The following is a 22,738-nucleotide window of genomic DNA, read 5'->3' as shown; positions in this document are numbered from 1 at the left end:
ACACACTCATGTCCTGGTATATTCGGTATTAAGCATCCTTCGAAGTCCGGTTTTGGGAATACCACCCATTCCTTGGTGTCAGCTTATGTTCTACTCGGGAGAGACATATTTGTTGTTGGGCACTCGGATAGGCTGACGATTGTACGACTATTCGATGGATGAGACCTGCTTTGGTCCATTCTCTGGTCCTGCTCAACAACCGATGCGCTTCTATTCTATTCCGTCGCACAGTGGGCGAGCCAGGGGCGCTCATCGCAATCGCTTTCCCTACCCCATATTGATCTTGACGTTCGGATGGCGGTGAGCGAAATCTGACCCCGCGACAGAGTGATTATGTGTCTCATTCAGGGGTGACATCGCGCAAGGAAACAACCTCGTCTTCGTATACGTTATTCCACTCCTTTCGGTCCCCCATCATCCACCTTGGCAGGACGGAGACATTTCGTCCGCGTGCTGCCCCTGGTCTGGATCTCGCGGCACGTCCATGCTCCTCCCGACGGCGGAGAATCCGCGTCCAGATCCCTGACAGCTATGCCAGACCGCCATGCCCGACCCGCCGGCCCTGCAAGATTCCAGATTCCATCAGCCCGAATGCCGTCACTCCCCGAACTCCCGCGTGCGCAAGGCAGGGATGGTAGTAAGGTGCCGACGCCAGTTCCCTGGCCAATTTCCGAGCAGATCCATCGGCTCTTGGGCGGGGCCACGACAGTGAGTGTTGGCGATATTTCAGAAGGTTGGGCGCTCGCCATGATCCGTCTCGACCCCTCAAGACCCTCCGCCGGCAACGTGCTTCTATAGACACGACCTTAGGCACTTAGGCACCGGTATCGTCGCCAATGCATCTGCCGCTGTAGCAACTGGCCTCAATATTTTTCATCGCGTTGTTCTCGTTCGATGAACGGCCTCTTCTGGGTGATCGCCCTTGGCATATGTGGGAATATGTCATGATCTTCAGCTTGGTCCGTTACCAGCTCCTCAAGCCCACCCAAAGGCTAGCTCGAGATCCATCCAGATAGGCATTTTTATGGAGGCCACCATGTCACCTTTCATGGGTCTTTCATCTTTGCAGAAGTTTTCCAGAAGGGGGCCCCTCGAGTATGAGTTGCTTCGACCAACCCTGTCCTGTCACTAGCCGATATAGCCTTGGTTTGCTGGAATTGATGGCTACCGTTTTTCACGCCCAGGTGCCAGGCGGCCGAAACGTCGCGCAAGACAAGACGTACTTTACGCAGGCACAAGGACTGACCCAGTCGTTCTGGACGAGTGCATTAGTGCGCCAAAGGATGCCTGGGGTCTCACACCCGCGATACCCTTCCTTCCTTCCGTACTCTCTACTTGCGTCGGGCTGGCTTATGAGACGTGGATATCTGATTATGAAGAGTGTTAAACAGACTTCAAAGGCCCACTCCTAGGTATCTGGCCAGTAAGCAACGAAATAGCGAAGGCTATCCCATTGGCAAAAAAGATCAGTTCTATAGAACACGGTCGTCGTCTTCTTGGTCCCCTATTCGCAACCTACGACTCGACACGCGGGGTGACGCGGGGTTGTACCCAAAGGTGAAACGGCCGATGTCGTGCAACGCACGTGTCTTCCTACCAGTTGACAAGGCAGGTAGCAATGTCTCGATATTGATCCAAAGGGGTGATATCATGGAAGGTATCAACTTGAACGAGTTGACTGCATGTGAGTAGTGGGAGTGCCAGAGTGCTACCCCAGGTCCCCCCGTGTGAAGCCAAGATTCTTAGCAGCGCTAGAGAGTCAAGTTGAACTAATCAAAACTCGCGACGACGGTAGTGTACGCGTCAACGACTGCAGAGACGATCTTCTCTGCCTGAATGCGCATGCACATACATGACAATGTTTCTCATGTTCCGCATTCCATACCTTTATATCCCGATCGACTAGTTGTTTTAGTATGTGTCGTTTCCCCAGCTTGTTTCTTGTCGACACAAAATTGCCGCCCGACAATCCGCGTCACTCACGTACATGAGGAAAGGGTTGGCAGCCTCGGCTACTGAAACAGCAATTGCATCAGCAGTCACCTGTAATAGATAGCCAGTATCTGCAAAGCCACCAAAGCAGAGTGGACGACGATATATTGTAGCTCCCTCGGCTCGCTTCTCATATCGTCACTGATATCCCCTTCAGCAATGAAGTTCACATATTTGGCTGGAGCCTCAGTGCTCTTTGCGGTCAGGACTGCAGCCCAACAGTATGGTTGCCCCAATGTCCTGAAACCCTCATACCAAGCCCCTGTTGTCGGTTCCGGCTGGACTGCGCAGCTCATCGCAAAAGACCTCAAGGACCCGCGGGGCATCATCTTCGATACCAAGGGTCACCTTCTTGTCGTCGAACAGGGGTCGGGCATCAAGCGCCTGACTTTTGACGACAAAGGGAACACTTGTCTCGTGCAATCAGGCTCGGAAACCATCGTCGACAATGAAGATGTAGGTGAAATTCTCGGGAGCGCTCAGCGTTGACTGCAGTTTCTAAACCCACACCAGCTCAACCACGGCATTGCCTTCTCCAATGACGGTAGAACTCTATATGCCTCGTCCGATGCCAAGGTCTTGTCGTGGGCCTACGACCCCGAGAGCGGCACCACGAGCGGGGATGCGCGGACCATGGTCGAGAACTTGGACGGGGGCGGGCACTCGACAAGGACGCTCTTGATGTCTGCCAAACAGCCTGGCATGCTCCTCGTCTCCAAAGGCAGCGGCGGGAACGTCGATAGCCGAGCCAAGGACGTATCGACGGGCGTCTCCCAGATACGCGCCTTCAACATGACCAACGCCACCGACACGCCCTACGGCTACGCCTCCCACGGCCGGATGCTGGGCTGGGGGCTGCGCAACTCGGTTGGCGTGGCGGAAGAGCCGATGACTGGCGGCATCTTCAGTGTCGAGAACTCGGTCGACGAAATGTCCAGGGACGGAACCGACGTGCATCAGGACAACCCGGGCGAGGAGCTGAATTTCCATGGCTTCCTGAATGCCTCCACCGAGAGCCAAGGGGGCAATTACGGCTACCCAGACTGCTTCGCGCTCTGGGATACGAATATCCCGAACATTCAGAGCCTTAAAGTTGGCAGCCAGTTCCCACAGAACCAATCAAGCACTTTGAATGATACGACTTGTAACGAGGAACGTGTGTCTCCTCGCCTCACCTTCCAGGCCCACATGGCGCCGCTGGATATCAAATTCGCACCAGATGGCAACACCGCCTTCATTTCGTTCCACGGGAGCTGTAAGTTGGACCATCTTGGCCTCACCGGGCCTTACCTCATTGCGTTCCTATCTACATGCCTAAGTAAAAGGAGCAAAGATGTTGACGTAGCAACCACACAGGGAACCGCGACAACGCCGCCGGCTACAAACTGAGCGCCGTTGCCTTCTCCAACGGCCAGCCCATCGAGCCGCCAGACTCCCCCAAGGCCGTGACCAGCATCCTGTCCAACGCCGACAACGGCGCCTGCCCGGACGGGTGCTTCCGCCCCGTCGGTCTCGCCCTCGACGGCCAGGGCCGCGTCTACATGAGCTCCGACTCCACGGGGGAGATCTGGGTCCTGAAGCAGTCCGAGATATCCACCGGGCCCCCCGCAGGGGGAGGGGAGGCGGCGACGGCAGCGAGCCCTCGGCTACGGGCAACGCGGCGCCGGGCCGGGGTCGGTACGGTGGGATCCGACGGTCAACGCTCGTGCCGGGCGCTACGGGGGACGGCGATGCTACCGCCATCTGGGGTCTGGGACTCACCTTGCTCGCGTGTTTGATGACGGGTATGGGTATAATGACCGTAGTGCCGGTCTTGGAGCCTGCGGCCCGCAGAGCTTAGGGAGCTTTTATGGGCTGATTATGGATTTCTTGACTACTGTTCGGTTATGTGCAGAAAGTCTCTCGTACAGTGCTGGGTCTGCTTCATCAAGTCAACTTTTGATGGCAGTGCTCCTAAAGTGCGTGAGCGAGGTCAGTTTGTCACTCGTATTTCCCTTTATTGTACCATGTGTGGCGAACCAGTTCAGCATGTAAGTCTTCTGCGCGACATCACGTCTAGATGCCGATGATGTTTGTAGGGAAAATTGAATGGGAAAAGCGAATGAAATAGGAGTCTATTTTCCGACCCCTCTACTCCGAATGATATCACGCTTCATCATACCGAGACTTTTCCTTCTCGCGCCCATAGGACTGCCATAAGCCAGAACTCCTGGTATGAGACTAGACCATGTTTACCATATAACTGCAGCCTGGTTTTCTAGACAGAAATCGACGACGCTCGTACTCTTTGTTTGAGTTTGCGCTGTTGCCGGATTTCGGGCTTACTCTTCCATGGTCTTCACGCGCTCCCACTCGCCACGCAGGTTCTCCTTCCACAGTGAGACCTTGTTGTCGCCGCCGCTAACGGCCAGCACGTTTCCGCTCAGACTCCAGCTGACACGCCAGACGACGGCATCGAAGTTCAGCACCTTGCAGGCCCACTGACCCTGGCTGTTGCTGTCGCTGGTCCAGATGCGCACCGTCTTGTCTTCGGACGCCGAGGCGATATAGCTCTTTTGGAGGACAGTAGGGCTCCAAGCGACATCCCGCACCCAGTCGGTGTGGCCAGTAAGGGGCTCACTCTCCTGCTTGTACCCTTGAGTGGCCTGGTCCCAGGTCCAGATCTTCAACACGTTGTCGCATCCTCCCGTCACGAAGCGTCGCTGGATAGGAGAGCCCTGACCGGGGGAGGCCGAGGACACAATACTGCCGGGCGTGGTAGCGGGCGCCCAAGAGACCGAGTTGACTCCCAGGCCGTGGGCTGGGAATGCGACGTGCTGAAAGTTGTTGTCCTTGAACTCGAGGACAGAGACGGTTCCGTCGGAGGAAGCGCAGGCAAGCAGGCAGCCGGACTCATGCGGCGACCAAGAGACCATGTTGACCGAGGCCTTGTGGAGTGCGAAATCGAAGATCTTCTGCCATTGGTTCTGTTGCTCGCGCCAGATGAAGACCTTGCCGTCGTAGCCTGCCGAAGCCAGGATGTTTCCGTACTTGGGGTGTGCCCAGGACACACACCACACAGCACCTTCATGACTGTAGACCCATTGTCAGCAACAGCATATCTTGGATAGCCAACGTCGGTGTCGGGAGAGAGCCAATACCCCTTCAGTGTTTCCGTTAATCGTTGTGTCTCGCCCTCGATCTCGAAGATCTTGATGGTCTTGTCGGAGGAGCATGTGGCTAGTCGGCGTCCGTAGTAGTCGAGAACTGCATCATGCTGAACAGTGTCAGTGGCGATGACCGAAGACTCCAGGGAAAGAGACATGGTGTGCTTGTGTTGCTGCTGTACGCTCTATGCTTTGCAGATGCTCCAGGGTGCAGAGAGCTGGCTGGGTGGAAGACATACAATCATATCATCGTGGCCGGAATTCGAGATAACCTGCGCCTGCTCTCAGGGGTCAGCCACGTCGAGACATTGATCCAGACAGGTAGTGCAAGCTCACCATCTTGGAGATAGGCCCGGATGGGACGTAGATATGTAGTTGGCGTCGCAAGGTACGGGGAGGTAAGCAAGACCGGCTGTATTGCCAGGCTGAGGAGCTGAGAAGTAATTCGTGTGGCTGTTGTTGTTGTCTGTGTTTTCGTATGAGCTGGTGCTGTTGTGATGCTGCCGGCGGGAAGCTGGGTACACCTACAATTGTTGACCTCACCTGCACACTGGCAACGTCGCCAGTACCAATCCACCGATACCTTGCTGCAAGAGCCCCACTGGTGCTATGTAGCTCGGCGCCTCAGCAGTGTCCAATTCTCCAAGTAGGCGTCAAGTAGGTGTAAGTACCTGTGTATCCCAGCATTCACCTGGTACGTACCCACGTCCGCCTGCTTTAGGTACGTACCTCTGCGACCCGACCTCGGAAAATTCACACCCGATATCCGACTTTCATACACACACATACACGCGTGCCTCACGATTACGCCACACACCGCAGTCCGTAGGGCGGCAGTCAGATCCCGTTCTACCTAGCCACATCTTTCGGCAGAAGCTTGACTAGGACCTCGGTTTGCTACTACGTAATTCCCACCCCGCCGTTTTCCCCAGATCCGTTGCAGCTCAGACCCGTCTTTGGCCGAGCACCAATAGCAACGCGATCGCGTGCGACTCTCGACATCTGATCTTTGGAGCTTGACAAGCATCGTTAGTTTGATGTGAATGCCAACTTGTGCAATAACTACAGCTCAGAGCCACCTTCATATTCTTCCCCGTCATTACTTGCCATCCTTTCCTCTATTGACATTCACAACCACGCAATCGACGGCCCATCCACCTTCTCCTTCTCCCTTCCAAAGCGGCACTCGGCCACATTTGCATCTAGTGACACTTTTGCCGGCTAGTAGCATCTTTCCCTACATACTACCGACATCTCGCACACATCTCCGAATCATCATGGCAGACAGCATCTGCGGCCCGTCCAACGCCGCCAAAGGGCTGGCTCAGCATTTCGACCAGGATCGGTCACGCCAGCAAGATCACTTCCACGCCCAGAATCAGCCCGGCGAGGTAAGTAAACACCATGGGCTTGTCGCATTCCAAACTCTGCGCCCAAAAAGTTGCTGGGGACTTTTTACGATCACCACGATCACCACACTGTTCACTTGGCCCTTACCAATGTCTCATCAACTTCTGCTCCCTTCACCAAGCTACCCAAAGGCCACTGCTGATACTATTTGACCAGTCCTTTCGATCACCAGCCTCCCATCTCGCCAATACCGGTAATCAGCATTTCAACAACTTCCAGGGCAGCCCTGGCACGATCCCGACCTTGCCTATCCCGAACATCGGTCCCATGCCCATGGCGCAAATGCGAGGCCCTCCGAATGCTGCGTACATGGGCCCTCAACATCCTGCTGCTATGGCGCAACAGAACATGCAAGGAGACTGGGCTTCCCAGTTTCAGAACATGAGCCTTCATGGGCAGCCTGTACAGGCCACTCCTTCCTCCCAGGCACAGATTCCCCAAGCCAAACAGTTACCCGCCATGAACAACCCATCTTTCATGCACAACACTCCTATGCAGATGGGTCCGTTTGCCGTTCCTGGTAGCGGATTCGGTCAAATGGGTCCTATGATGCCTTTTGGGCCATTTGGTAGCCAAGCCGGGGGACTCATGGCACCTGGTGGTCCTGTGATGGATTCAAAGGAGCAGAAGGAGTGGCATGCCCAGCAGATGATGGATCGCCAGATCAATGACGAGGAATTTGATCTAGCCCTGGAGGAGTGGATGAATTCTAACCACGATACTGCTCTACTTAACAGAGGTATGTTTCGTTATATCAAGAAATTACAGGATCTGTTGCTAATTGAAGTCCGATGCAGCTGAGGTCTTGAACCCTGCTCCAGCCGAAATCCATGAGCCCAAGGCTGAACCAGTTCACAGCCCTCAAGATGAGACAGAGCTTGCACGTGTCGCTCAGCAACTGGTTGACTCGGTGGCCTCAGACGAATCGGAGAAATTCAGAAACTCCAGCTTCCTGAGCCTAATGAGACGTATTGCTGCGAAGGAGGTTGTCATTCAGGATAGTAACCTGGTTGAGGCTTCAACTGCAGACGCGACCAACACAGCCACTGATTCGAGCATCGGCTCACACGTCACTCCTGTATCGTCTTCTGTTTCTGGATCACCTTTATCCGAGGTAAGTTTATGCCGGTTTACAGCTTGACAGATCTTCTCTTCTAATGTATTGCATAGAACGTCTCTGACCCTAAGGGCAAAGGCAAGCAGAAGGCGACAGAACCGCCCAGCCCTTAGTTGAGAGCGAACTATACGGTGACATCCATCCTCGACAACCTGATATGGTTATCGAATATCTTTATTGGCGAGTTAAGGAAGTATGGACCGCCTCGACTTTGTCCATCTCAACGAAGGCATGAGCGTCCATTGTACATTACCAGAGGCAACCCCCCATGGTTCTCCGTCACTGGCAACGGATTTTGCCTCAATTCACAAGCATTACAATGATGACGACAAAGCATAAGCAGGCGTTCGAGGCGTTCGAGGCATTGTCTTCAAGTAGGACTCACATTGCGGTTCTGCTTTCCACTTCGATGGTTTTACGTTTCTTTTTCGACCTTCAGTTGAGGTCAAAGGATGTCAATCGGCGTTTCTAAGGGCGGTTACTAAAGTTTGATAATTTCTCACAAGCAGAGCATCGCAGCCTTTGCTGGATATAGAGAATTGTTTGTAGGATACGGCGGAATGAGACGGTGATTTGCACTTTGGACTTAGGCTAGGACGATAGATGGTGGCATCATTGACAACGGATTTTCCTTCTTCGGTACATGCAACATGATTCGAGAGTGGTATTTGTCAATAGCTGTGTCGCGTCACTCGCGGCGCCCGAATACCCATTGGGCTGAGGCCCCGGCATAACGGTCAGTACAGCAGCCCCTTGTCAAAGTTGAGGCCCTGAGTCTCGCGACCTGGTGTTGTCGAGGCCATCTTAATCCTTGGTGTGATTCTCATCTCTTCGTTGCAGCCGATACATGGGCAGCTTCCGGTTCAGGATAGATGTACGCGATGACAACCACCTTCCTACAACACATATACAGCACGCAATGCATCATTGTGACTTCATCGCTTGTGTGTCGCAATTGGACGTCGATCGCTTCCCCCGGGCCCCGCCGACTCGCGGCGAGCATCCGGGTCGCTAACTGAGCACGAATTAACTAGTAGCAGGGGTCCACGCGGAGATTACGGAGGCCTAGATACGTGGGCTCACGTAAGCTCATGCCGGCAGGAAAGTTATTGGCCGCTTTCAGCCACACAATCCGGCCTCTGGCAACCGGGATTGCTGTGAATCTTGGGTGAGCTTGCTGATGATGGACTTTGTCCAAAGCCTTCCTAGAGCCATTTGACCCTCCATGGGGGGCAGGACTTACTTTATCGGGATATCTACATATCCGTGGCTGACCTAAGAAGAGGCCGGGAGGCGCGGGTGAGCGAACCAGCAACTCCGATATTTGGCCTCAGTGTCGGAATGGGCGAAAGCTGGGTGGGAGATGGTTGAACTCCGACGTAATACAGATAGGTAACAGGCGCATGAGGTTGCGCAAGTATGTATGCAATGTATGTCCACACGCCGGAAGCCCATACGCACATGCGCCGGGAAGGCGACGCATCGACGGAGCAGGCAAAGTAGAACGCGGCACGCTTGAGGTGCAAAAAGTGTAAGACGGAGGAACTTTACTTGCACATGCTGCATACATGTGCCATTGACCGGGCGGCAGACTCGTTTCCACCCCTGCGAACATCGGGTAAAGGGCGCCCTGATTTGTCTCAGCGCCCTCCTACTACTATAGGATTCATATGCAGCAGAAGGACTCGGTGAGATCGATCAATGCCTGGCCATACGTATAGTCCTACAAGACTCGCGACGCCGTGTTGTCGAAAGACTAGCCGAGCCACTAATATACGATATCCCTTTCCCTGGGCGTATTTATTCCTACCTACCTAGAATCTACCATTGGCAGAGAGTATCTACTTGGTAGGATACATGAACGCCAAGCATCAGTAGCGGAGCTTGGCTCAGGCTCCGCTTGGCGGTATTAGTATGGGGTTGATCGTGAGGTAGCACCGTAGATGAAACATGGAAGCTATCCATCCCCAGCCCGCGCAACCCCCAGCATGCGCGAGTATGAGTCACAACTGCATAGAAACAGAGGCCGGGGAGCAATTGAGATAGCTGATTTGCCGAGAAAGTTGATTCCGAAAAATAATGACATGGATGAAGCTTTGCGACGTAACCAGGGGTAAAAAGCAAGTCCCTCCTTGGGGAAATGTAGCTGCCTGGAGCGCAGGAGGCATCGCATCGTACGTAACGCCCATCCAGAGTTATAAGTAATCGAAAAACGGGGATCGTGATTCGGTTCGCGGCCCTCAACCGACCAGGACCGGAACTGGGGCATTATTAATCTGGTCTTACTGTACACAGCGCATCTGTGTAATACTGCCACCGAGCTGAGGCAGTGCGGACATGGGCAGTGCCATCAACTAACTGCATACCTCCCACCTCCCTTCGAAGCACAAGGGCGGCACATGTCTAAAGAACCTTTTCAAGGCTACCAATTGTACCCAGGCAGCTGTATTATCGTTACAGCCAATGCCCTCACATGATTATTGATACTGTGTGCTTAGCCTCCTTCGTTCCTGCACGTCTCAAGGCCTCAAGATATATGTCTATCCCATCCAGACGGTCACAGACATTGTGTATCAAGATCAGATCAGCTGAACCGGACAGATTGCAGCATGTGCTGAGATTTGTTCTTGCTCTGGTCCGGATAGCGTCCAAGACGATTGAATAATCAATCGGTATCATGTGCATCTCCGCCGTCGCGAGCGCGAGCGCATCCTGGCAACGCCTGCGCCCTAGGCGTGTAATCGGGATTTGGCCGTTTCCTATTCCGGCACGCCGGGTTGGAAATGCTGGGAGAGATGCTGCAGTGGAGATTGGATGCATATTAGCAAGGCAACAAGGGCAACCAGTTGCGAGGCGCACCAACCAACAACCCTCCAGGTACCAGCAGTAAAGTTTTTGGGCGACGACACTCCTGGAAAGAGGGCATTTCCAGGCCAATCTACCAAAGTCCTGTAGGACCAAGACAACTACAGAAGCTTTTTTTTCTTTCTCACCTGGCCCTGCCATTACTGTCCGCTGAGATTCCCCCAGTCGATATGCAGCAGAATATGGGCAGCAAGTGGCAGACTGGCAGGCAATACGAGCCGTTCCAATGAATGTGCTGCTAGTCTTGCTAGTACAGTGCGCCGTGCGTAGAACCCCGGCAGAATGGGAATGCCAAGGCGCTAGGCTATGACTCATAGCTGGACGGTCGATGGCCAAACTGCGCAAATGGGATTGTGGACTGTGATTCCGTCGCAGTCGCGGACAGTGGGTTGAGTGGGATGCAGTTTATTGGCCTTGGGGGAGGCAACTGCGACCAATTGGGCCCGCCGGGCGTAACCTGCACCCTAAAAACCTGCGAAAACCTGGGAAACCTGGGTCGCAAATGCTGCGCGGCGCTGGAAGGGGGAAAAAAAGTGTGTGTGGTTTGGCGGGCGCGAGCCGGTCTTCCAGTCTCACCTTCCCATCCCACCACACACAGCCTTTCCCACCCCACTCATTGAAAAACCTCAGCGCATCCCGACCTGCGCCAACTTTTCTTCCCTTTTCCTCTTCTTTTTTCTCCCATCCCCCCCAAAATCAGGCAGACATTACACAAGAAACACATCAGGTATCCCCCAAGATGCGTTAAATCAGCGAACCCCCCGTTCCCAGCTTCCCCCGTGCTCTCCGTAGCCAACGTCACCATTCAGTCTTCTAAAGAACAACCCACCAACTCCACTCAACCCTTCCCTTCAGCTCTTCCTTCACAGGTCGATCTGAACTTCCACGAAGCTATTCCCAGCTCCCGCAGCAGTTCTCGCACCACCGCAATCATTTCCCCTCAAGACTTAACAGTCTTCACCACGGATTCCCATCAGTCACCATGGCTTCCCTCCAGTTCGCCCAGCCTGCCGGCACCACCCGCGCATCAACAGCCATATCAGCAGCCGCAACATCAGCAGGACTTTGTCTTGTTCGATCAGCCCTCTCCCGCCAGAACGACCGCTAATCGCACGGTTTCCTCGCCTGCAACAGCAGCGAATACAAACTTTGGATCTCTAAACAACAATCGACGTCACTCGTCATCACACCAGGTCAACAACAGCAGTGACTACTCTCCCTCATTGCAGAACCAACGAGTGGCCCAGATTATCCAAGCGACAGGGCACCAGACTTCTTCTTTGGCTTTCAACAATCGGCTCAACTCTCCCACTGCTCAAAACCAAAACCAGCAGTTTTACGCATCTTTATCTGCTCCATCGTCGACTATCGCAGTGAATCAGCAACAGCAGCACCGTCAGGCCCGCCCCCCGGTTCCACTGTTCACTCAAGGCATCGGTAACCAGAACCCGGCCAAGATGGATTTGCAAGGTAAACACATCCCTTCTTCTGCCAGAAGGGCCAACCGCTTACACAATGCAGACGCGCTTGGAGACCTCACTTGGGGCGAGGGCGGAGTGGCCACCCCGGCTTACTCTTCCCCCGCTGCTGCGTACGATTTTGGTGTTAGCTCCGCCTCGAGTTCGACGACTAACATTGGCACCGTCTCTCCCCACGACCTGCTAATCTCCGCACCGAACTCGACGGCTTTCACCAACTTGACTTCGCCGTCCTTCTCCAACGAGTCACCCGACTTCATCGATAGCTTTGACGTTAGTCCCAATTTTGGCAGCAACGACTTTGATACTGGCGCCAGCGACCCTTGGTACCCACTCTTCCCTCAGGAGACTACCGTCACGGACACATTTCCTACACCTGCCCTTGACGACTCTCCTATCGACAAGTCGGAAGATCTCGAGGTCGTTGAGCCTGCTCCTCTGCCCCGCCGCAAATCTGCCAACTCGCCTACTAGTCATGGACGCCACTCTTCTGTCTCTGGTGTCAACTCTCGCCGACGAGACAAGCCTCTGCCGCCAATCATTGTAGATGACCCTTCGGACAACATTGCAATGAAGCGAGCGCGTAACACTCTTGCCGCTCGCAAGTCTCGAGAGCGCAAGGCTCAGCGTTTTGATGAACTAGAAGAGAAGATTGCCAAGCTGGAGCAAGAGCGTGATCATTGGAAGCGTATTGCGATGAGCCGAACGGGTGGCTCATGAAGCATTGGTAATTAGGCATATTGATGTGCTCTTTCTTCGGATGAACTGGAGGGACAGGCCTTTGGCCTAGTCGCCTCATACTTAAGGAGGCAGTAGTGAGGCGTCCTCGATTCATTTCGGACTCTCGTGCTACTTGCCGCGGATTTCTTGGCGTTTCCCGTCATCATTCATCTCCATGTAGTTCTTATGTGGTTTCTTATCCTTTTTCTCCGGCTTAGGTTCCGGAACAAAAACAAGGTGCGGTGGTCTTCGCAGGGTTATGGTTATTATTCGTCGCACTCCGGGTGCTTGATGATGTGCTTTTAGTTTCATTAGTGTCCGCCTCGGCGGCTTCAATCGGATTCTTCGTTGTATCTTGAGACAAACTTCGTTGCCCATCTCCGTGATTAATGGTCTGAGCCGACTTGCCTTGCCTACGCTGTACCAAGCCGCGGATGAACAGGGCCGCCTCCGGCTTGCCGCGTTTCGGTGGAGTGAGTTATTGCCTTGTCTTCGGATACTTGATTTCTGAATGCGTTATCCGACGACTTTGATGCTGCCTTCGACTGCTGATAAGCGCAGTTATATGGTCTACGTATCTATGTTGAGTATATTAACGTATATTGTACTTGTTTCTAACCCCTTTCTCGTAATCACCCTCCTTCATTTACTTGAGTACCGACATGTTTCTGCTCGTCACACCGTTCAAGTTCATGTTAACTGAAATGTTTCTTTCGTACTGAGTGTCTCGACTGTATCATGCCTATGTGGGTGCATGCATATGAGCGTATACTGGAAACCCCCCTTCCGTGCGTGTGGTATGGCCTTGGGTTCAGGTTGGGAAACTATCTGCTAACTCTCGGTAAATTTCATCAGTGATTTTGATGGATAAGGTAATCTTTCACACCGTGAGCTAGCCGACTCTCTCTGTGGCTCGTACGTGGCCATTGGCGGAGGGCTAAAGATCACTGGAAGCTACCGGAGTCCAGCAGGTACGGTGGTTTCTACCATCGCGACCAAGGATGGGAAGGAACGGGCTCATGTGTGCAGATGTGTGCAGATGTACGAGCAGTGTATTTATCCCAAATACTCGGCCTCATAGATCGGTCACACAGCTGAAGATACGTTGGCATGGAGAAAGGGGGTGATGCTGAGTGTCATGAAACCTGGATGCGATTTCCGCACCCATTAGCGCAACTCCTCTACACATTTTCGACCTTCGGCAATGGAAGAGATCTGCGTGTTCTCGCTGTTGGATGGGGAAACCTGTTCGTTGTATCTGTACCAAGAACGAGCAAACAAACATACAACGGTAAGACAGGTGTAGTCTAGAGTACAGCAACTTGTTCCGTACCAATTGGATGGGTGCCTTCATACACCAGTTGTTTCCTCGCGGTTCCACATAGCATCAAGCGAAACAGGAATAAGCGTAGGCAAATAACTTCTAGGACCAAACACGGTTCCTTTCAATCACCCACGCAGGCAGTAAGTCTTGTGATGGGTATACGTATGGAAGTAGTACGCGAGGATGGGTGTAGAGAAACGGAAAGCAAACCAACGTATCGTTCCTTAAGATCTACAAATGAACAAATCCTCCAATAACAAGAAGAGGATGGTCATTGATATGACTGGCGTAAAGCCTCTCGGAGTGAGTTGTACAGCGAGATACGATTCCTAGAGAGAGTAGAATCAACTAGCCGTGGACGAAAGTAGGAGGTTCTCCTGCTTGTGAGAGTACGAGGAACTTCATTAGGGGGTCATACTGTCAAACCAAAGGTAGCTGTAAAAGCAGTCGACAGGGAGATGGGGGTCAGATGAATGAAGTGTATCCATCCATAGCTAACATGGAAACTAACCTGAAAAAGCATTGAAATGTGACATGAAGTGCTCTAAAGAAGCTCGTATAAATTTGAATTACACATGGGTGATGTCGTAGAGAGTTTCCGACTTGGGTATCCGCATCAAGTTGCCGTGAAACACGTCCCAGAGGTTGTTGGTTGCAACTCGTCGCCCAGGAAGATGACTATTCAATCCCGCCATGCGAGGTATGAACTATGCGTGGTCTCGAGTGGATGCTTCAGTGTCCTATATCGATCAAAGTTGAGGGCAATCACTGTTACAGCAGGATAAGTAGACAGGGAATCAATATGGGCAGCCATTTACATGGGAGTAGCATATCTCACGATTGTACAAAGCACTCCGTGCTGAGTATCGTATGAGGCCATCGTGTTCATTCATTTCGCGTGTACTACTACTTCGCCTACGATATGCGCCTAATGAGCCTTGACGACACCAGACGAGTCTGCCTGGGCTGTGATTCTCTTCTTGTACGCCTGGACGTCTCCGGGGAACTTCCAGACCGTTCCGTTCTCGCAAACCCACAAGCTGTTGCACACAGTCTGCAGCATAGTGACATCGTGAGATACCATGAGGACACCTCCCTGGAACTCCCGCAGCGCCTCGGAGAGCGCATCCATGGCCTCGATATCGAGATGGTTGGACGGTTCGTCGAGAACAAGAATGTGGGGGTTGGTCAGGGCCAGGCACGCGAAAGCTACACGCGACTTTTGACCTCCGGACAACACCTCCATCTTCTGCAGACCCGTCGTGCCGGTGATACCGAAGGCGCCGAGCTGGCGACGGTACTCTTCGTCCGTACGTCCGGGGTATGTCTTCGACATGAAACTGACCGCACTCATGGTGAGATCGAGAGCGTCGACGTGATGTTGAGCAAAGAATCCAACACGAAGGCGCGAGTTCTGTGAAATCAGACCCGTGGTGGCTCCCAGCTTGCCGATGAGGAGCTTCAAGATTGTAGTCTTACCAGCACCGTTGGGACCCACGATACCGATACGAGAATCGAGCTGAACATCGAGATCGACGTCCTTGAGCAAGATGTTCTCCGGCGAGTACCCGAATGTGACACCCGACATTTGGATAATAGGGGGTGAGAGCTTCTCGACGTCGGGGAACTTGAACTTGACACTGTACTCGGCCTCTGGTGCCTCCAGGATAGGCATACGTTCCAGTTTCTTGATACGCGACTGGGCTTCGGCAGCCTTGGCAGCGTTGTATCGGAACTTGTTGATGAAATCTTGCAAATGCGCACGCGCCGCCACGTTGTTCTCGTACTCTCTTTGGTAGACCTTCTTTCGCTCCTCTCTGGTGGCGTAGAAGGACTCGAAGTTGGCACCCCGGTAGTAGTCGAGTCTTTCGGAGTGCTGGTGCATGATATCGGTCGCGACTTCGTTGAGGAAGGCTCTGTCGTGACTCACCACGAGCACGGTGCTAGGGTATGTTTGAAGGTAGTTTGAAAGGAAGGTGATAGAGGGGACATCCAACATGTTAGACGGTTCGTCAAGAAGCAGCAGGTCAGGTTCGCAGAAAAGAGCTCTAGCAAGAGCAAGACGCATACGCCAACCGCCAGAGAAGGTCTTAGTGGCAAAGAGCTGGCGCTCGGCTGAGAAACCAAGGCCGGCAAGAATACTGGCTGCGCGAGACTCGGCCTTGTCAGACTCCATCTCGGCCAATTTGGACTGAACGTCACCGAGCTTAGTATCGAGGGCCTCGCGTTCTCGGTCAAGCCTGGCAGCATCGGCAGACGTATCTGCCATTGGCGCACGTTGCGTCTCAATGTCGGACAGTTTAGCAGTAAGGTCCTAGGGCAGAGTTAGCCATGGCTCAACGAATCAACACTACATCCCAGGACGTGTGGCTTACCCCTTGCTCCTTGAGAAGGACCTTTCGCCAGACATCGGCATCCAGAACCGCTTGGATAGCCGGCGTGTCGTCACCCATAAGCTGCAAATTCGTGTCAGTGCATGTTGTCTACCGGTAGAAAGACTTGGACTTACCTCCTGCTCGACGTGAAGAATCGAGATATGTGTAGGAATAGGCACCTCTCTCCGCGAAAGTGCGCGCAGGAGTGTAGATTTACCAACACCGTTGTTACCAACTAAACCATAGCGATGACCATAGGCCAAGGTAAGATTGGTGTCGGTCAAGATTCTCTGGCCGCCGATGGAAACATCAATGTTCTCAATCTTAATATCCTTGGACTTGTTGCCACCACTCGAGCCAAGTTGCAGAGGGTTGACAGCCATATAGAACTCTTCGTACGACTGGGCATCGTCGGTCTGGTTGAGGAGCTTGGAAGCCTCATACTGAACCGTCTTGAACTCCTTCTTGTTCTGCTTGGCTGCAATCTTTCGCTCTGCCTTCTCGAGCTTCTTGCGGTCGACCTTGGACTCGACCTTGCGAGCGTTGGCCGACTCGAGGTCAATGTTGCCCGTTGCCACAGCGAGCGTGGAAGACATGTTCCGCTGGGTACCGACCGAGATGGCCTGGTCCAGACGCTTGACCGCGGACGGCCCCTTACGCCCGCCATTCTCACTGTTGGCGGCCTCGTACTTCTCCACCCACTTGGCGACCAGCGTACGGATCTTGTCTTGCTGGGGTCCAGTAGCGTTGCCCGCGGCGGAAACCAGAAGCTCCGTGATGGCGATGGCAGCATCGGCCAAGGGCGACAGTCCGGTCGTCTCCTCATCAGCGGTCCATGTCATTGACGCATGTCGCAGATAGCCCACTGAGTACTCCGAGAGGATCGGGTCCAGATCCGGGAGCACGGCTCTAATTTCGGCCTCCATTTTGGTAAATGATACTGGGATACCCGGGATATCGACTTGTGCTTTGTGGTGCGGGAAGCAGTTGCTGGGACAGCGGGGGAAAAAAAAAGGAAGGACGTAGCAAACCCCGACTGAGGCAAGCAACAGATCTGCGACTTTCCAACACGCCTCTGCGAGACTGCTTCTACTGTTCCCGTTTCAAGATCTACAGAAAATTATTGCTTCGTGTGCGCTGGCGGTGTCCTCAGTTGCACAACATAACATATGCGCATTCGCCTCCTGCCAATTTTGCATCTCCTAGTACAGAATTCATAAGACGTCGTTGATGGTGGGGTCACGTTACAGTGCAACTTACAGTGCATATTGTATTCAAAACGGGGTTTAGGCACTGGGCGCAGGTCAATAAGTTCCAATGAGACCGTTGGGCGATTGGACGATAGGAAGCAAGCTCGCGCTCGTATGTACTTGTGCAGTGAGTGCTGTGTACCTTCTCTTTTGAGGCCCCAGGCAGCACCGGAATCTTGGAGTCAATGGAGTTGAGGTATATTCATGCCCGCAGTTATGCTTGTACCGAGTCGCAGTTCGCCCTCTGGCCTTCCCAGCAATGACCTTGTGGTCGGCATGGCAATCAGGGATAACGGGAGCTTCTGAGGAGGAGAGAAGCTTATTAGTTGCCCTGACTTCGTCCTTACACCCACGCAAAGACGCACAGTGTCGACGTGGTAGCAGGCGTACGGTATTCCTCGTATTCCAATGCGCTGACACCCTTAAGAGGCTTGATATACAGGCCAGGCCATACATATCGTTCACTGCTCTACTCTTCAGGGTCAGGGTACACCCATTCTAGGCGCATCTTTTGAGACATTCGTTAGGTGGGATCGCTTGCCAACTCACCAAGTAGGTGCGCCATCACAATAGAACATGCTCAAAAACCAGGAGATCGAGTACGAGTCCATATGGTGAGGGATGCCCCTTTAACGGGAATAATCATTGCCCTCGGGCCTAGAAACTTGTCCCCGAAATCAGGATACTTTGATCAAGCCAGATCATCTGAGAGGTGATTGCCCCGCGCCTTGGAGAGTGGCGGGCTTTGCTCCGGATCTAGCGAATCGCACCGGCGGGACAAGGAGATGATAAAAAACACGTGCCGATGATCGATAGTCGATTCTTTCTTCGAGAATTGCAGCTGCTTTTTCCCCCGGTTCGAGACTACTGATTACAGCGAACCGCCAATTTGCGAGCTTGCGCCTCGGTGGCTAGCTGGGCTGGTGCGATCGGCATGGGCTGGGCTTGATGAAATAGGATGATGGTGTGATTGATTAGAGGCGTCCCTTTGTTCGGTGGCTCTGGGCGCGAAACGCAACTCCCGTGCCGCTCCGCTGGGATTGGTAACGCCTCATGACGCGAAACAGACGCGATTTTGGTGTGGTCAATGTTATTTCTATTTTGGAGTAATTTCACCACCACCCGTGGCCCCAAGGGGCGGCCAGGACGCGGCACGTACACCCACCAACGGCGCGTCTACCGGCACGCATTCTTATTTGCTCGTATCACGGGTGACGACATCCGCCGCCAGCCAATCGCGGGCGGATGGTCGACTTCAGCCCTTCTCCCCTCGCGTGTCGAAATTGCCTATTGCGACACCGTCGCCCGAATTCATATCAGTCCTTTGGGCTTGGGGTGGGGTTTGTCCCGGCGTGGAAGCAAGCTTGCCTTGTCATCTATCATGTTGCTCAGGCTGGCAGGCATTGATGATTCTTCCCTATGTACGCCGGGCTCTCGCTTCACAGTGTGCGCCCGTTCCCATTGTCCAGTTACATCCCACGCCACCATATGCAGTTGACAACCAGATCGTTTGACTTGCCAGAATAAAAGCAACAAAAGTCTTGGCATGTCAGATCGACTCGACAAGGCCCAACTTTTTGGGCCGTGGCCTCTGTATTATTCGCGTGCTCGGTAGACGCGCAAAAGGACTACTGTAGCCCATATGGGAGAAAAGGCCAGAGTCTGAAATCCTATCAAACTTTCTGGAGAGATACTGACCAGCCACCATTGTTGTCTTTAGCCCCTCGATAGACAGAGGGGTAAAAGAAGAGCTGTCACGTCATGATCCACATGGCGTTGACCTGACCGTGAAAATGGTATGTTTTCGTTACTGCTTGCAAAAAGAAAAAAGGAAAAAAGCCACTTGGGAACCGGCCCGGGGCTGTGCAACTACCAATCAAGCAGCGGCTAATGGACTGTCTCGAAGCCGACGGGGATGTATTTCTCTCCATGCGGCCTTAGGGTAAGATACTCCGCTCCCAGATCAGGAACATTCGGCCCCGGCGACCATGCTGTGTTGCGTATCCCCCAAGTCCTAACCGAGCGAGCGCCGGGCCACGACTTCGACCAAAACAGTAGCCAAAGGGGCTTTGTTACCGGGCAACGCCTATACCGTCCTGCCAAGCCTGTTGTTTCTCCAAGGGGCGGCTGCACGTCTCTGTACTGGCTTGAAACAATATGGATGGTGCGCGGCGAAAGAGCATTCCATCTCGCACATCTCGCTCGAACCCATGGGAAGGCCGCAGATCCCAGCCACTCCTTCGTTTACTCTTCCAAAAGTTGGACCTGGGTCCGAGCAAAGCTTCTAGTGCTGCTGGAACGCGCCAATACCGGGTTCAAAAGCGCGTGGAGCTAAGGCTAGGCGCTGCTGTTTCGAGCCACCGCCTTGGCCTTATAGCGCTGGGAGTTCTCTACTGGTAAAACCTGTGTTGAATAGTTCGCGCGCGAGCGACCGTTTGCACTTGAACTAGCAGCACCCTACCGAAAGCGGGCCACGATATGCTGCTTATTGCTCCGATGGGTCACATGAGCCGGCTCTGTCGGACTAGGCAGATAGTGCAGGAAGCATGGCGCCATGCCACGAACCGTCTTCCTGGTTCTTGTTTTCCACGCCCGCCAGGAAGACGTAGAGCACGGCATTTCCGATAGCTTGGCGAACTAGCAGGCGAAGGAAAATTCCAGGAGATTGTGAGGGAAACGGGGACGGTGCGTTTGGAATTTTTCTCTCGAAGTGATATGTTACCAGCGGTTTCGAACCTGAACCAATGAGATTGTCTGTCAGATACTTGCGGCCTTGATGTTTACGGATTTCGTAGCTGATGTGAGAAATCGGGTCCACACCCTACCAATAGGTACTAAGCATTGATCAATGGCGTGCCGGCTTACAGGGGCTCATTGAGGGGAAGGGGCGGCTACTTGCAAGATTCGACTTGCGTTGCAAGCTGCATCTGGTAAGCTGGTAGATGGATGGTGATGGTGACACTGTACCTGAAAGTAAAGTCTGTACCTGGAAGTTGTGGTAGAGACTGTTGTTGACTTAGGTAACATGTCTATTTCGGGTGTTGCTAGATCATCGCAACTCACCTCCACTGCGACAGTGGAGTCATTAGATCACGACGCAGGGCACGGAGAGAACCGTGATATCGGCCCTTTATCTGCTCATCAGGCTTTTTCAACTGGTATGTATCCAGCCACTGTGCTGATGGGTGAAACAGCTTGCTTGTACATACCTAGCCCTTTCCGATCCAGATCGGCATCTTATATACACATCTACGAAATCGATAGGTTCGGGTGAGTTTGCTATCTCGCTATCCGAAGAACTTTAAAGAATAAAATAAAAAAGGCGTGGAAGAGAGGCGACGTGCTTGGGAGCCCGCCACGTCTAGGCAAACCAGTCCTTGAAAAGCGCAGCCTTGGCCAAACGGCTAGAGTAAATGGCACTGTTTTCGACGATACTTCCGGCCGGAAGGAAACGCCTTCGGACGGATACGAGACAGGTACGACGGCAAGAGACATGAGTTACAAGCCGAGCATCGCGAGCGAGTTGGAAACAGATAGGGTCCGCGCCTCGACTAACTAATCGTTAGAGCCTCGTTGTCCGACCCCAAGTTACCTACACTACCTAATGACTATTCAACCCCGGACCGTCTAACTCTTTTCCTCCTTCCCCGCGACCAGGGCGCTTCGGACTAATCTCCTGAAGCTTACGCGCCTCTGGAGACGTTCCTGGAGACATGTCGATCGCGAAGCCCGTCGTACCAGTAGTAAAGGAGGCCAGGCTGCCAGGATGTACATACCAGAAGGTTGCCCAAGCTAATAGGGTTGTTTGTCTGCTAATTGCGATAAGGAATGTGTTACCACATGTTTGCTGTGCCTTACACAGCTTCTGCAGTTGATAGATCATGGCATTCCAGCTTGTTCGTAACCGGTGCGCCCGTTTGTCTGACCGACGAGTGCATATAATGGGTTTTGACAGCTTCAGTTGATAGCCAGCACCAGTGCACAGCATCAATAGGGAAGACGACATGCATCAGCACTAGAAATCTTCCAAGTGGGTGCATGGCTTGCCAGCTACAGCCGTAAGTTACCCGGCTGGGATATTGATACAGCAGATAGCAGCACCACCCTTGGGGGCGTTTCTCACACAAGCCGTATTCCGGTTTTCTTTGCGCCCTCATCGCTACGACGTGCGGGTATGTGTTCAAACCTGGCGTTGCCATTCAGGACGCCGAGGAACCGGGGCGCTAGATGGCACGGTCATGGTTTGCCTGTCTATCTGGGTCGCTGTCGGGTCCGGACACATTCCCGTGGTGCACATATCGACAAAATGGCGCATTCAGTGGTATGTAGCCGAACAATTGCAATATCCATCGAGAAAAAGCAGAAGGCTCCTTGCAGTTGGCGCTTTGCCATTGTTTCTGCTTGGCTCCCACCCGCCGAATAATAGGCAGGGGAGCAAATCAGGGCAGGCTCGCACTAGTCCAGCCCGCACTAGCGGGAATGGTAGCTCCCAGCCAGTCAAGATGGAAGAGGTGGACGCGCCCTGCGGCAGGCTGTACGACATGCGCATCGCATCTGATGCAGTTGGCTGAACACGAATGAAGGCTCTGCGATCGAGACTAGCTTGAGCTGCCTTATCTCCACTGGGCTGGAACTGGCACAGCTTCTGGTACATACATTATGTACTTACCTACATACTCAGTAGTGAAGGAGGAGGGCAGCCCGGAGCCTGCGGGGTTCGTGCCGATGGGATGTATCTGTAGACGCGGAGCTCTGCCCTGGCTGCGAATTTCGAACGGTACGAGGATCAGCAGTAAAGCGGGTTGGGATATCCGCCGGACAAAGGAATATCTCTGAGCCACCATCGGGTCCCTCTGCCGTACAGTGACGACAGCAAGTCTCAGGTGAGGGCGTGGAGAGACGCTACCAGACCGCATCGTCAGTGCAAAGAGACGCATGGTAATAAGGGTGAGACAGCCCGCACGCCGTACACTGTGCGTGTGGTGCGTGCTTGGGTGCTTGGTGCGTTGCTTGCTTTGCTTGTTTTGCTTGCTTTGCTTGCTTTGCTTGCTTTGCTTGCTG

The 22,738-nt window shown here is 53.4% G+C and overlaps 5 protein-coding genes across 5 annotated transcripts; 3 read left to right on the top strand and 2 right to left on the bottom strand.

The window, feature by feature from the left end:
• Positions 1-2,151: 2,151 nt before the first annotated feature.
• Positions 2,152-3,832, top strand: PG986_011997 (uncharacterized protein; the record flags this gene model as incomplete). Its single annotated transcript, XM_066848219.1, has 4 exons — positions 2,152-2,448; positions 2,506-3,247; positions 3,349-3,574; positions 3,604-3,832. The coding sequence occupies 4 exons, from the start codon at positions 2,152-2,154 to the stop codon at positions 3,830-3,832; spliced, it is 1,494 nt and encodes a 497-aa protein (XP_066694915.1).
• Positions 3,833-4,313: 481 nt separating this feature from the next.
• Positions 4,314-5,296, bottom strand: PG986_011996 (putative SEC13-protein transport protein; the record flags this gene model as incomplete). The annotated part of the gene is made up of 2 exons (XM_066848218.1): positions 4,314-5,064; positions 5,133-5,296. The coding sequence occupies 2 exons, from the start codon at positions 5,294-5,296 to the stop codon at positions 4,314-4,316; spliced, it is 915 nt and encodes a 304-aa protein (XP_066694914.1).
• A 1,119-nt stretch (positions 5,297-6,415) lies between these two features.
• On the top strand, positions 6,416-7,778 carry PG986_011995 (uncharacterized protein; the record flags this gene model as incomplete). Its single annotated transcript, XM_066848217.1, has 4 exons — positions 6,416-6,529; positions 6,750-7,287; positions 7,346-7,662; positions 7,719-7,778. 4 exons carry the CDS (start codon positions 6,416-6,418, stop codon positions 7,776-7,778), a joined length of 1,029 nt encoding a protein of 342 aa, XP_066694913.1.
• A 3,254-nt stretch (positions 7,779-11,032) lies between these two features.
• Positions 11,033-12,728, top strand: PG986_011994 (Cross-pathway control 1; the record flags this gene model as incomplete). Its single annotated transcript, XM_066848216.1, has 2 exons — positions 11,033-11,063; positions 11,302-12,728. The coding sequence occupies 2 exons, from the start codon at positions 11,033-11,035 to the stop codon at positions 12,726-12,728; spliced, it is 1,458 nt and encodes a 485-aa protein (XP_066694912.1).
• Positions 12,729-14,980: 2,252 nt separating this feature from the next.
• On the bottom strand, positions 14,981-17,353 carry PG986_011993 (ATPase components of ABC transporter; the record flags this gene model as incomplete). Its single annotated transcript, XM_066848215.1, has 3 exons — positions 14,981-16,366; positions 16,428-16,508; positions 16,562-17,353. The coding sequence occupies 3 exons, from the start codon at positions 17,351-17,353 to the stop codon at positions 14,981-14,983; spliced, it is 2,259 nt and encodes a 752-aa protein (XP_066694911.1).
• Positions 17,354-22,738: the final 5,385 nt, after the last annotated feature.

This window comes from Apiospora aurea (genome assembly GCF_038362705.1).
Source record: "Apiospora aurea strain CBS 24483 chromosome Unknown utg000008l_segment0_segment0, whole genome shotgun sequence".
In the NCBI taxonomy this organism is placed as follows: Eukaryota; Fungi; Ascomycota; class Sordariomycetes; order Amphisphaeriales; family Apiosporaceae; genus Apiospora; species Apiospora aurea.
The sequence above is the reverse complement of the archived record's forward strand: the minus strand, read 5'-3'. Positions and strand labels throughout refer to the sequence as shown.